Source organism: Symsagittifera roscoffensis, chromosome 6 (genome assembly GCF_963678635.1).
Source record: "Symsagittifera roscoffensis chromosome 6, txSymRosc1.1, whole genome shotgun sequence".
NCBI classification, from domain to species: Eukaryota; Metazoa; Xenacoelomorpha; order Acoela; family Convolutidae; genus Symsagittifera; species Symsagittifera roscoffensis.
In genome coordinates, this window is record NC_087067.1 from 14,100,445 (window position 1) to 14,115,581 (window position 15,137).

At 38.9% G+C, this 15,137-nt stretch overlaps 1 protein-coding gene across 1 annotated transcript; it reads right to left on the reverse strand.

Moving 5' to 3' along the window:
• Positions 1 to 2,794: 2,794 nt before the first annotated feature.
• Positions 2,795 to 9,618, reverse strand: LOC134847598 (phospholipase A2 group XV-like). The gene is made up of 5 exons (XM_063864709.1): positions 8,788 to 9,618; positions 8,161 to 8,243; positions 7,224 to 7,398; positions 6,206 to 6,605; positions 2,795 to 3,126 (listed from the first exon to the last, which is right to left on the reverse strand). Exons 1-5 carry the CDS (start codon positions 9,188 to 9,190, stop codon positions 2,910 to 2,912), a joined length of 1,278 nt encoding a protein of 425 aa, XP_063720779.1. The 5' UTR covers positions 9,191 to 9,618; the 3' UTR covers positions 2,795 to 2,909.
• Between the last annotated feature and the right edge of the window lie 5,519 nt (positions 9,619 to 15,137).

The following is a 15,137-nucleotide window of genomic DNA, read 5'->3' on the forward strand; positions in this document are numbered from 1 at the left end:
GATCCTCCTGCAGCCGCAGCATTAGACTTTTGAAATGCCATTGTGGTTAACTTGCTATGTTCGAATTTTATAGCCCTTTTTAGAACTTCCTCTGGATCCAGGGTTTCGAATGTCAACGTGTCCTGTAATGTCATGTTCTTCATCTTCGAGATGAACAAGTCTCGCACGATTTCATTTTCCAATGTCCCTAGTTCTGATCGGGCTGCTTGAGCAGTTAACGCTGCGTGGAATGATTCCAGAGATTCTCCATGTTCTTGCATTCTCGTAAATAACTTGTATCTCTCGTATGTTACACATTTCACTTTTTGAAACGAGACTTCTGCCAACTCTGTTACTTCTCTGAACGTCATTTTCGATATTTCTGCGTGCGGATTCTTTTGTAGGAATCTTTTCTTTCCCTCAGTGCCCAAAGATAGAAATAGTGGTGACACCAGTTTCTTTTGTACTTCGTTGTAGAAGACATTGTGTCCGACTCTTGGGCCTCTTGTTCTTTTCTCTTCGTTCTCCAATGCTACTCTGTCTCTAGCTAGTTTATCTCTAAGAATTCTGGCGTTCCTCGCATCTTCGTTCTCCCCATCCCTGGGAGTTTCCGGGCGTGGTGGTGGTTCCTCTAATATGTCTTTTGGTTCTTCCAAAATAATCTCTGGGTTCACATTTTCTTTGACCGTAACCGCCATGAGAAATTGTTCGAACCAGATTTTAAATTGCCACGGAGGGTCTAGATTCGCTGATGCCCAAAATACCGGGATTCCCATATCCGTTCTGTTGTCTTGAGCTGCGAATCCTGCTGGCTGCGCCATGTGATATGCGTTGCGATATCAAATTGAAAACAAGTTGGAATTCAATACTGTATTCTGAATATTGAATTTAGATTTTCTCTTTTCTTTGTTTTCTTATGTACTGAGAGATAGATCATAGTTAAGTACTCTGATCTCTCACTTGGTCTCAGTGTCATCACTTATGTATGACCTTGAGCGTACCATAAAATAATGATTTAACACCAGAGGTTGGCTGTACATACGTATAATAAATACTGCTACTGCAGTAGCGGTATGACAGTGGTAGATCAAACATAAATCTTGTTAATTTTCAGCTAGAGCATCTGTAATTGAAGAAAAATTATCTGTGAATACGTGGTAAAAAGCCTTCAAAGCAGGGAACGGACGCCACCTCCTCAGGGATTCGACTCTCCCTTTTTGTTCTTCTTTAAGGCATCCGTTTTTGGCTGACCGCTCCTAAAGCATTTCTATAATCGCCTTCAAAAAACCAAATACGTTAAATTTTCGTGGGCAGCGTGGGCCAAAACAACACATATTTTTGGATAACATACATTTCTATAGTGATTTGAGAGAGCTCGGAAAACTAATTTGAGTGACCTAATAATAATTGCGAAAGTAGAGCTCGAGTAACCTAATTAGGTTGATAGATAAAGCGCCAAAATCTGAATTTTCTTGTTCTTTTCAGGAGATTCGGTGATCGTAACAACAAATTTTTTAAATAATTTAATATATATGTCAAATATATAACTCTAAAAAAATGTATATATGAAAGTTTTGCTCGGCGGAACTGAGCCGCTTTAACACTGACATAGAAAAAACAAGCAATCTAAAGGTTGGGGGTTCGAGGCCCGCCTTGATTTGTGGCTGTTGTTTGAAAATGATGCAACATACGCATGTCCCAGTCAGAAAAAAATAGTCGAAAAAAGTTACATTGAGCGCAACTTTACTCCGCCGATCCTGTATTGGACTTTTCCCTTTGTTGTCTGAAAAATATCTCTTTTGACCAGGTTCTTCAAAGTACGCTTAAATTGGTCTGAACCCACAAATTTCCTTTCACAAGACTTCCTTCATAACACTTTGGTAAGTGGACATTATTTGATTTAAAATCATAAACTTAAAAATTCTAATGTTGGGTTCTTTCGTTGTGAGGTGTCAGAAGCCTTCATTTCTTGCAAACGTGCATCTTTTTTGCATCTATGAACTCTATTGGTTGCGGTTACTAATTTTAGAGAGCTTGCTGATTTTTAGATTTCATTCTAAACGACATACATCAAAAACCATTAGCTATGAAATTTAAAAGCAAAATAGCAAGTACCACATTGTGAGTGTGATCAACATTTTTTAGAGTATCTGTTCATAAATGCACAACTCAATGTTCAATTGTACGTTTGATTTCCCGAAATTTAAGATGAGTCACGCATGAAAAGCATGATGATAAATGAAACGTGCCTCAAAATCAACTTCGACTTCGATTCGGTTCAAAAGACTCGAGAAATTAAATATACATGTAGTTCGAAACTTCAGTTTTTTTTACGAATTTCAATTCAATATGGTTTCTATGGAATAACTTGTCGCCGATTTTCCTGCCGAATTTCCGAAGGATAGAACTGCCAAATGCTACAATCAGTGGCCGCTGAAATTGAAGGTAAGCTGTTTTGATATAAATTACAAGCTCAAATCATTGCAGCCCTTTTTTCATCTCTATATAAAAACAAAGTATTTCAAACTGTATTTAATAATTCAATATTACTAAATAAGGCTTCCAAATAAAATCAAAATCGGCAGTTCTTCTAAAACTGAAAGATAATTTTAATTTAATATAAATACGATACACTTACAGAGGTTTATCTTCTGTTACAAAACAGTAAATTGCAAAAAATAGTTCAATTTTTGTATGCTTCGCCAAATTCAAAAACATGGGCATTGGCAAAAATGAATAATATAAAACGAAATGAGAAAAAAAAGAAAAATTACAGCACGGGTTGAGGAAGTTTGGAAATGTAATTCATATAAAATTTTCCAATCTTGAAAAACCCATACTTTTCTTATTTTTAAAGTAACTTCAATTTTGATGCCAGAAGATAATATTCCGATAGTGAGTATTATGAACACAACGAGGCAAAAAAGGATCTAGTATCCGAGCACTTTGTCAATCGCGTCTCGACTTCCTTGGTCGGATAAAAGACCTACGTGTTCGACCCCCTTTAACTCGATGCCGGTAACTGAGTTACCGGGTATGTCTTGCCACATAAGACAACCCATGCCAGACTTGATGTTTACGGTGCCGTCTCCGTCGCCGTAAAGGATTGTGGGGTCGGAACCGTCGTCGGGTAGACCATACTTGTAGCTAAACACGAACCCATTTTTACAAACGTACAACCTTATATTCCTCAAAAATCACGGCTCTTTTTCCTTTTCCCCCCGACCTGCAAAATTTTACATAAGAAAAATTTGTTAACATTATTCGATTGTTTCGAAAATTGGCATACAGACTGATAAGGCTTTGGCAAACATATTTGGTCTTCATAATCAACCTTGTAAAACCACTCATTACACCATAAAATTGATGCTCGTGTGTGGTGGGGGGGGGGGGAAAGGAAAAAGAGCCAAAATCACATGGTGAGATAGATCATCTTCGAATACAAAAATTTCGCGAAATTTTTTTTGACAATGTTGATATTTTTTATAATGCCTAAAGCGCATTAAGCGTTATTTTTGTATATTTAAATAGGCAGTTTATATTTTAAAATAACCAGTTCAAATTTCATAAACTGTTTTGGAAAACAGTTTTTAAAACTATGAGCAGCGGGCGTACGTTCCACTTGACATTACATGGCATTAATTCTAACTCTCTAAAAATTATGTTTGATTATTACATGCATTCAGGTTCAAAAAATACGATTTCTCGAAAGTCATTTGCACGAATTAAAAACCATCGGTTGCAAATCGGAAGTCAGAGGTCATGACCTAAAAGGTGTTTCTTGATGCGCTCGTGCAAATTTTTCGGATCGGTTTTTTTTTTATTTCAAGCTACTGCTTCGCATAAAAGATACTCTTCCTAATTATATACGCCAAGCAAAGTGCATCGCTTTTGGTTGAGTACCCAATAGCAAACAAAATACCCAATATTCAAATTGGGCTCTTTCCAATATGCAATTTTATGGTGTAACGAGGGGTTTTACAAGGTTAATCATGAAGACCAAACATGTTTGTCATTGCCTAATTAGTTCGCATACTATTTTGTAACATTCGGATAATGTGAACATAATTTCACTAGGAAAGTTTTGCATGTGGGAGGGGGAAAGGAAAAAGAGCCGCAATTTGTCCTCATACCCTAACTTGGCTTTTTTCGACTTCCAATTTGAGTTTCGAAAAACTAATTTAACGGTGCCATAATGTAAAGAAGTTTTGGCTGATGAACAAATTGAGAACAGATTTTTTCTCGATACCTTACATCGTAACATAACGAGGCTCTCTTCCAACTCCCCCCCCCCCCCCCCCCCCCCCACACACCTTTCATTTCAATTTTGAACAATTGCTTGAATATTGTCATAATGCAATGAAACTTGGCATGTAAGATCACACATTTAACCATATAAACACGCGTAAAACAATAATGAAAATGGGCTTTTCGAAATGTGGGGTGGGGTGAAAGAGAGCCCATACCACAATGTTGGGGGGAGGGGGGGGGGGAATCTTATTGTTCAGATTATTTGAAAAAAGGGCTCTTTTTCCTTTCCCCCCCCCACCTCACACGAGCTTCAAAATATTAGTGTAACGAGTGGTTTTATAAAGTTGAGTATGACGACCAAATATGTTCGTCGTGGCCTTATTAGTCTGTATGTAAATTTTTGTAACAATCGGACAATGTTGTCAACAAATTTACATGTAAAAATTTGCAGGTGGGGGGAAAAGGAAAAAGAGCCGAAAAAAGTGGAGAAACATTGTATTCGGGTGTTTTTTTTCCACCCAAAATGGGTCGAGTTATATATTATTTTGAAGCCTTTTTAAACGTGATTTGTAAAACATTAGAAAATTTGAGAATTAACGATGTAAAATTTTTGGTTTTTTTCCTAGTTTCGGGCTGAAAATGTTTGTCAAAATAAGATTTGCAGGTTTACAGTAGTTTATTTTAAGTTAAGTTAAATTTTGAAGTTTTTTAACGCCAATTTGGGAATCAAAACTTCCAAAATTCAAAAAATGGTCTCAGATTTTCGATTTTTAACAAGCTATTTTTGATGGAATTTTTTCATACAGTTTGAAAGGTATTGTTGTACTAAGCTCAAGTTAAAAAAGTATTTATGTCACCTGTGAAAATTTTTCATAAAAAGCTGTACATTACGAGACCCAACTCTGTATTTTATGCCTTGCAAGCAAGTTTCGCAACTGTAAGTTTAGTAACGGCGTAAAAATTTAAAAAAAAAAACTCATGTTCCTTATCAATCTCCGCGCATTTGATATTTTTAGTTTTCAGAGTTGTATTACGTGTCATTATGGCCAATTGGGTAGTGTTACGGTGTCAAGTATGAAGAGTAATCTGTTCAAAATAGTTAGTTTAATCATCAAACCAATTTTCACTAATTTTGACGATATTTAAACATTGAAGTTCAAAAAGAACTAAAAACCGAAGTTTTCTTGCAATTAGAAAAAAAATCAGCAGAGAATATCCATATGTCCAAATTTGCATGTAAAAAGATACTGAACATGGAATGAGCGGGAATGGAAAATAGCCCTGCAACTTATTACCTTGTTACCTTGTCGGAAAAACGGAAAAAATATTCCAGATGTTAAAAACTGCCAATTTCAAACGCGCATTAAACTGGTGAGAACTTGAAACCAAACATTTATGCTTTCGAAAACGTTATGTCAGATCACTTTCTCTCTGTGGATGTAAAATGTTTTTTTTCTGAGTTGGAAGTATATGTTTTGGCAAATGATCTTGAAAATAGGATTCTTGACAAAATATAAAAACCTGAATTTGCGTTTAATTTGTGAAACTTTCTTTTGTGAATTATTCATGTAGTCCAGAAACAATTTTATAAAACTGACAGGCTGCCAATTTTTTTTCGCTGTTAGGCTATTTTATTGTTTTATCATTTTTTTTAGCAACTGCTCGCTCATTATTTGATAACAATTTTCAAAAAAGAGCCGAAACAAAAGCTTTTTATGGTTTTTTGAACTTAATCCTGCAAATTTTTTTTAAAAATTTGTCTGAGGGGAGCTCGATTTTACAAAAATTAGTTTTTTTTCCACAAAAATTTGATACTTTTATAAAATTACTTAAATTGGGCTCACACCCCCTTACGTTCCAAGGACATCGAAAATTTGTTAATATGGCAAGTATGTGTCGAGTATAAGGAGAGTTTCGGTTATGTTTGCTTAGCCTCTAATCAGTTTAAAAGCCGATAGTTTGAAACTATACTCACTAAAATTGAGAGGGAGTCTTTACTTCAGAACCATAGACACATGTAATGTTCACTTTTGGAGGTTCAAATGTGAGCACCGAACGTACTTGATGAAACATCGTCTTTCCATAGGGCCAATTTATGGCATCAAAAAAGGCGTCCATATCGTCCCAAGAAGCGGTAAAATTTTGAGTGGGGGTCATGATTATAGGATTTGAGTCCCAATATTTAGCTGCTGGTATGAGCCAAGCTGTAGATGGCCAAGAGCGGAGACCCTTTCGTAGTTTGAAATTAGGCACGATGAATTTGCCCAAGTTGTACCCACTAGAGAATGATTCGACAGAGGAGGCTGCCCCAAAAAGGGGGGTTCCGATTGACACCCAGTTCTGAACGTACTTGTCTTTCCATGCTTGATCAATATCTAAATTAGAAGAAATTTTTGTCACAATATGTTTTTTTTTTTTTCAGTTTTGAGGAGAACTCAGACTATCATATTCATCGGGCTTAAAAAGTCGATGAAGTTGCATTGAAAAACTGTGCTTCTCTAAAACTCTACATCTACCCTGATCCCGTTATAGAAGAAAAGCAAGTAGTCCTCAAGATCGCTATTAGATCTTCCATAACCCGCTTCCCGCCTTTTGCATTCAAGATTAATATTGAGGAGAAGTGGTGAAGTGGTAAGTCTCCGCCTCTAAGTCAAAAGACCAGTGGTTCGATGCCCTCCTTTGATCCGTGCTTTGTGCTTGAGGGTAAGATAACATTACCCAGACCAGAAAAATAACCAAAAAACACCTAAAAATGCAATCCCAGAACACCTGAAAACGGAACTGTAGATCCAATGGCTATTTGATCTAACTTACGGCGATTTCCTGTGGCAGTACTAAATTTATTAAGCTGTCATTTATAGTGTATTTATAGTGTATTTTTTTCTGCCTGAAAACAATTTATTATGATTATTATATATGATCAAATATGATTGTTTCAGAAACAGGATAGGGGGGGGGGGGCACATAATAAATTGTCGTAAAGTTTAACTCACATTCGAAGAATGCTTGGGCGAGTACTCCCCCCAGACTGTGGGTGACAATGACCACCCTTTGCTGACTGTTATTCTGCCACATATCCTCCACAAGTTGCTTCATCACCCCAAACTCCCCCTCGTCCCCCTCCTTGTGAATGTTCACGGGGGTGTATCTCCAATCGTACGAATAGGCCTAGCCCGAAAAGAAAGAAGAAATATAAAACAACTTCATAGCAGTGTTTTTGGTGTTTTTCCCCATTTTACCCTCAATATCCTTCCCGGGGATTTAGCAAAAGTTGTACAGCTCTCTTTCGTAAACTGTGGGTTTATAGTTTTCTGGGGGCTGTAATGGGAACGAAACGTTTTTATTTATAGAAAATGTACAAGTTTTAATGAATTTTGTACTATGTAGAAACTACAACTTAAGTTGAAGGACTTTCGAATGAAACTGAAGTAGTTAAGGAACCAAGAAAGGAGAATCAAGCACTGTCTTGTTTAAGAAGATTATTATAAGTGAAGTACTTTCCAGCACCATTTTTTTTCAACAATATTGCTTCTTGTCTCGTTACGTGATGGACGTTGATATTGTTCCGACCAGGAATTGGGGAGGAAATGTGTATTCAGTTGTCTTTCTATACCTTTTTCCCCACGCAAAATTATGTCCCACAACTGAAGTTCAGATGGAGTCGAGAGATCATTTAAAAGAACTTTGCTTTGTGATTCGATCAATATCTTAAAAAATCAAAAATACTTTACCAGTGTCACATCAGCGTTGCAATAGCATATGTATCCTCAACCATAGCGAAAAAAAATTGTGGGGGGCAATCTCTTAGAAAGTCAAAGTTTGTAAGCACAAAAATCTTTGGATCACAAAACTTTTTTGATTTTTTTTTCAAAGGATTTTTTTTTCTATTTTATATACATATGGCTATTAAAACTAGCTTTTCTTGCTTACCTTAAGGTTGTCATTAGTGTAGCCCCGATTGGTTTTGAGATGACTGACGATCTTGCCGAAGTAGGTGATTAAGTCCAGATCATCTGAAAAAGATATCAAAAAACATTGTTGGATTTTATAGTTCTTGTTTCCGGTGTTTTCTATTACCAGTTACGTTTTATAAAAACGTTGAAAACGAAATTAAGTAATATACCATAATGAAAACCTTATTTTTTTTTATTCGGCTCTTTTTCGGTTCCCCCAATTTCGAGATACCCAATTTCTTTTAGTGTCGATATAAAAAGGTTTGAAGCTTAGTAACAAGTTCATGAAACTTAGTTTCATACCCACCCTAACAATATCAGCCAAAACTTATCAAAACAAAATGCGTTTCGTAGGAAATTTTATATATAATTTTCTAAATTTCCTAATTTTCCTAATTTTCGTTACTCTTATTTCAATAACTTTTTGTTTAAAAAATACTCAAAGTTTGCTAATTAAAAAGTACTCAGACTTTATTATCTACAAAACTAAGTATCATTTGAAAGCAAAAATTGTGAGTTTTTTCCTATAACGAAAATAATTTTTTCTTCATGAACTAGAGATTTAGATGATTTCATAGAACTTATTTTTTAAGACTTTACCTACCCAAGTAACTGCATCCATCTAGAGATCCAATGGGGTCCATTTTAGTCGTCACTCCAGGAACGTTTGAATACTCCCCCGTCTTGTTATTATAAACCAGGTGAGCATTGTCCATGAAACACGTGAACACAGGTGGAAAAAAGAAGGGTTCATAATTTAGCCACATCGTGAACCAATCACTGGTGGTTTTGTAGCAGAACCAGTGATCGGTGGAGGTCCGGTTTAGTTTACCGTAGATGCGGCTTCCTCCGTCGCCGGGGATTAGTAGGACGGGGTTGGAGGGTTGGGTTCCGTCCTTGACATAAGTTGTGTGACATCTTTCAACGGTTAACAGCAAAATTGCGAAGGCAAAAGCAAACGATGCATACAAGTATAAAGAGTTAACGCAACTATGGGCAAACTTCATGATTCTGTATAAAACTAACGAGTTTTTAGGTTTGGCAAAATCTCTAGGAGTTTGGTTTTTCAATCAGAACTGATTGCAAATCAAACTTCACTTTTGAACCGTTTTTGTTCAACTCTGAGGCAAATTGCAGATTAAGTGTATTGTTTTTTTTTAATCAATTATACTTTCTAAATTATTATCTTGATTTAGTTTGTTATAATTTATGGGTAAAATATGCACACGTGACATGCATGCTGATTCTATATTCGGAATGTGTGGCGTGATATTTCTTTAATTTTATTATATATATTATTTAGTTTTTGCGTCATTGGTCGCAGATATAACAAATTTGCTGGTAATGTTTGTTGTTCATGTCAATATTAAGAGGTGAATGACATGTTAGGATTTTCTTGAGTCAGATTTGGTTTTAAATATTTGCTCAAATGTAGAGATAAGAAACGGTGGTTTCAAATATTTGCAGAAGGCGATTTGAGTTGTCTTCTCAAATTGGAGTTTGTTTTTGAATCTAATGAATTGCCTCGGTTTATTCGTACAGTAAAGGACTTGGAAATTTTGAGTCTAGTTCGAAACACAACCATTTCAATCTACAAATCTTATGGGGGCAAATCAAGAAAGTGTCATCACATTTTTTTTAAAGAAGATAAAGCTTCATTTCAGTTCTGCCATTTTCGTTTAACCTGAGATCAATTTCACTTTTACTTGGTCCAATTTTGCGAAATTTTGCATACAATTTTATTTGTATGTTGTAAGAAAGAATTGACTGGGAAAAATAATGCAATAAAGATAACACGAAAAAGAGTGTTAGGTATTTTAGCAGGTTAGCAAGTCAGATCACTAACTTCAAATGCGACATTGGCAAGTAGCGGCCACTTGCCCTGCTGAGGTAGCAGTCGGCACGAGTATTATTGAAGCGAAAAGCTGTTTTTTGCCGCTAATTGCGACTTTCTGCTTTTGAAGTTGGTAGTTTTGTTGACAAGTTGCGAGAAAACTGTCTAAATTGGGGAAGCTTGACCCAAAACTGAAAATGTTTTTTTTTCTGTCAATCGATGAGCGTCAGTTCCTTACAATAGACTGCAAAAAAATTTATTTTTCTCTTTTCGAGCTAAAAATCTTCGAGGCGTTTTTAAAAGGTTCTTGGCGTCCTCCAAAGTGTATTAACAGTAAAAACACCTGGAAAAAAAAAATTTTTTTCGCCGTAATTATTTAAAAATTGGTCTGTTAGAAAAAATCCTCCGAAACAAATATAAGTATGTTGTTTGTTGACAATTCATTTTGTAACTCGTTACTGAAAAGTCTCTCAGGTTTGCAAATTGTTAAGGTCAGACCATCTCAAGGTCAGACAGATTAATTGAATCGTAGTCAAAACTGATTAAACTCAGACAAGGTCAATTAGTGATCTCAAACTAATTAATTAGTGAGTAAATAATTAACTGGTACTTTTTTAAAGCTTAGTATGTCATGCCATTTAGTTTTACTTCTTTCATTTCCTTCTTCAACAATCACTACCTCTTCTCAATCCTCAGTTCAAACCTCAGATTCTATCTCAGTCTCTAACCCCAGCTCTTAATTCTAGTTGCTCTAAATCTGAATCTTAACAGTTATAGGCCCAGATTTCTAATTTTTTTCTTGTATTATTTTTCTGTCAGGGTTTTTAGCTTTTAGCTAGCTGCCTTAAGCAACGATGGACTTGAATCTGAAGACTTTTCTGCTCGGTCGACAAAGTTTGTGGCGCTGATGCACACCAAGGCCTTGTTCAGTACAGTGATGGGCAATGATGGTCTGCCAGAGGCTGAGCCTACTCTCCCGCAGCCTACGATACCAGGATGCAGAAGCGAGCAGTGTTGATCCAGCAGAGCAAAGATAATCGAAACACTGTGTCGTCCCACCTGGCTCTGGTGCTCAGCAAAACCACTTTCAAGTACAAAAAGAACGACTGCGTGGGAACAAATGGCTATGGCGATGGGAAGAAGGCTTGGAAGCTGCTTCAAGAGAAGTTTTGAAGTGTAGAGAGGCCGACGGTGGTCAGTCAGTCTCGTTGGTCAGCTTGCGAAATTGCGCCTAGGATAAGAGGAGGATCTGGACAACTACTTCGTTTGCAGTCAAGACCTGATGACGCGGTTGAGCGAAGCTGGAAAAGCAATCACGGACACATTGTTCAATGCTTTGGTGATCAATCGGCTGCCTGACGGCTATGAGCATTTTGTGGTGCAAGAGAGTATACAACCAGCCGAGACGTTTCCAGAGCTGAAAACAAGGTTGAGGAACTACGATGACTCGAGGAAGGCTCGATGTGGAGAGAGGACTGGACGTGGTCATATAGCCATGCTAGCTATGAGGAAGAAGAAGAAAAGAGTGTCAAATAATGGCTGCAATGTGTGCGGTCAGAAGGGTCATATGGCGAGAAACTGCAAATCCAAAAGTGACAGCGGACAATCTAGTGCTCGAGGCAGTGGGTCGAACGAAGCAAGTGGGCCAGGGGCGAAAAAGCAAGGGTGGTTCAACTGTGGGCAACCTGAATATTTTGCAACGGAGTGCAAGCAGCAACTTCATTGAAGGGAGACGACCTCATTGTGGATACGGGATTCACTGATCGTTTGGTGCGCGACAGGGCTGTCTTTTCTAGCTTTGAGAGCTGGAACGAAGGGACAACTGTGGAGAACCCCAACGGCTCGCTGTCAAGGATTGAAGGCAAAGAATCAGTGGAAGTGGAGATCAGGGACTGCCATGATGCTGGCACCAGATGGGGGACAGCTACCTGTTAGGCAGCACGGCAAGCTTTTCTTCCTTGAGTGCAAGTTCAAGAGAAACCCGATGACTCTAGTGACGAAAACAAGGAGAGATACCAGTGATGCAATGTTGTGGCACCAACGACTGGGGCACCTCAACCAGCAGGATCTTTCATCGCTTGTCAATGTGGCCGAGCTAGAGTTCTGCGAAGCGTGTACAGCTTGTAAGATGCATGAAGCAGCAGAGCCTAAGAAGACTGACAGCAGAGCATCGGCAGTGGGGCAACGGGTCTTCAGTGACATTCAGGGACTATTTGAAGTACCGAGTATGCATGGTGCATGCTATGCCTTGACCTTCGACGACTTAAGTCGGCTGGCTGTGGTCAAGTACCTGATGAATAACAGTGATGCTCTACTAAATATCCAGGAGTTTGTGGCTGAGCATGGAGCTCCAAAGTGCCTGCGAACTGACAATGGAGGTGAGTATTCGACAAATGCATTTAGTTGATTTTTTTTAGAGAATTCCAGGTGAAGCAAGAGTTCACTCTGCCCAATACTCCTCAACAGAATGGTGTAGCAGAGCGCTAAAATAGAGTGATCACCGAGATGACTCGATGTCTGCTGGCCCAAGCCAAGCCGCCAAAGATATTATGGGTGCGAGCAATGTCGACAGCTGTGAGGGTTCGCAATTTGTGTCCTACATCCAGCAACGAGAACCGCTTTCCACCGACAGAGATGCACTATGGAAAACCATCAAAAGTGAGCTATTTGCGTGTGTTGGGTTGCTTGGCGTAATATCTGGATCGAGGCAACAGACGGAAACTGGATCCAAAGGGCAAGAAATTCATCGGCTACGACGAGGAGAGCAAAGCCTACCTGCTGATGGATCTAGAGACAAGACGAGTGGTGCAAACAATAAGCGTGACGTTCAATGAGAACATCATTCCAGATAACTTCATGGTTGACAGTGAGCAATAACAAATCCTGGAGCTATCAATCGATGGGTGCATTGAAACTGAGAAACCAAGCACGAAGAAAACCAGCGAAGCACGAAGCGCGCTAACTGAGGGTGATACTGCAGATTCAGTAGGGTCTACTGAGGAAAATCAGGTCGAGAAGGAAGCAGTAGATTCACATTCTACTGATCATCCAGTGCAGAGGTCCGTTAGGACAAGGAACCCACTCATTCGATACGGACCGGCCTATACCCATGCTTCAGTGATTGGAATTTAAGAGCCAAGGGGCTATACAGAAGCAGCGTCTGGACCCGAAAAGGAGCAGTGGTGGGCAGCTATGGCTTTAGAGGTGAAGTCTCTAGAAGCCATGGGAACATGGACACTTGTTGTTAGACCACAATATGAAAATGTTCTTTCTGGACGATTGGTTCTTGCTGTAAAGAGAGATGCGATGGAACAAGTGGATCGTTTCAAAGACCGATATGTAGTGAAAAGGTTCATGCAAGTGGCAGGACTTGACTTCAATGAGACGTTTGCTCCAACCTGTAAACCAGAAACAAAAAGGATACTGCTGAAGGGCACAAAATGATCTTTTACTTCATCAGATGGATGTTAAGTCAGCCTTCCTCAATTCTCCTCTAGCAGAGACAGTGTACATCGAGCAGCCAGAGGGGTTCAGCAGCGGTGACAGCCAAGTGTGCTTGCTACAACGAAGTCTCTATGGGCTGCGGCAGGGAGTAAGAGACTGGTATCAGACGCTGAGCACTTTCCTACTTGATGAAGGGTTCACTAGAAGCAGCAATGACTACTGTTTGTCCACGATGAGGGGAACAACTGATGCAATGATTTATGCGCTGGTTTGGATAGATGACATCATTTTTGGGTGCAGATGTCAAGACGAAGTCGACAAGCTGAGGAACCGTTTCTCCGAACGATTCAAGATGGATGACAGAGGCGCATTGTCCTTTGAGCGTTTTGGCCGTGCTGAATGCAAACCAGAGGGCACACCAGCGGATATCAGCGCACAACTGTCGATCGAAGAAGGGGTGCCCTGAAGCTGGGTCAGCAGAGGCAGTATCCATGAAGGCTGAGGACTACAGAGTCATTGTGGGCTCATTATTGTACATAGCTAAGCAAATAAGGCCAGATATCCTAGCTACTATGACGTAACTTTCTCGTTTCCTGGAGAATCCGGGAAGGGTGCACTAGTTGGCTGCAAAGTGGGTTCTTCTTTACCTGAAGGGGCGCAAAGATCCTCAGCTGTGCTACACTATGAAGCTGTTGGTATAAAACTTTATGGATCCGCAGGTGCTGACTGGGCTGGAGATTTGGATGATAAACGATCAACTACTGGCTACAGCTTTCATCTGCAGAAGGCAGGGGCAGCAGTTAGTTGGAGCACCAAGAAGCAACCAACTGCAACCATATCTACCAGTGAGGCTGAGTATCAAGCAATGGCAGCAGCAGTTCAAGAGGCTCTATATCTGCGATCACTTCTCGATGAGATGGGCTTAGTTATTGACGGACCAACTGTCATCAAGTAGGACAACCAGAGCTGTATCAAGATGTGCAAGGATCCTGTGAAGCAAAAGCGAACTAAACACATCGATATGAAACACCACTTTGTTCGAGAACGAGTGGAAGATGAGACAGTTGAACTCCAAGATTGCCCTACTGAGTTCACGGAAGCTAACTTGTTGACAAAAACCCTGAGCAAAGCTAAGGTGGAACAGCATCGTCGAACCTTGATAGGTTGCAGCCTGACATTGGACAAAGCCAATTCAGCCTGAGTGGAGGTGTTGAGATCAGACCATCTCAAGGTCAGACAGATTAACTGAATCCTAGTCAAAACTTATTAAACTCAGGCAAGGTCAACTTGTGATCTCAAACTAATAAGTTTATCAGTAAATAATTAACTGGAATTTTGTGATGCTTAGTTTGTAATGTCATTTATATTCACTTCTTTCAATTCCTTCTTCAACAATCACTACCTCTTCTCAATCCTCAGTTCAAACCTCAGATTCTATCTCAGTTTCTAACCCCAGCTCTTAATCCTAGTTGCTCTAACTCTGAATATAAATACAAAATTTTTTGGTGGACACTAAGCAAAAAATAACTTTTTGAACAAAAATTATCCTTGATACTTTTTTTTGACTGCGGGACACTTTGTTTGAACATTAAAAACAAAAACGATCCTAATATTTTTTTTGACTGCGGGACACCTTGTTTGATGTTTTTGTTTCTGAAAAATTCAAATCTCTAAAT

Excerpts from the sequence above, each read along its gene's own strand:
- LOC134847598 (XM_063864709.1), bottom strand. The coding sequence starts at position 9,190 with ATGAAGTTTGCCCATAGTTGCGTTAACTCTTTATACTTGTATGCATCG. Across the intron at positions 8,244-8,787 it reads AGATGGATGCAGTTACTTGG|ATGATCTGGACTTAATCACC; the intron begins GTAGGTAAAGTC and ends TATCTTTTTCAG. Across the intron at positions 3,127-6,205 it reads AAGACTCCCTCTCAATTTTA|CTACAAGTATGGTCTACCCG; the intron begins GTGAGTATAGTT and ends GTTCGTGTTTAG.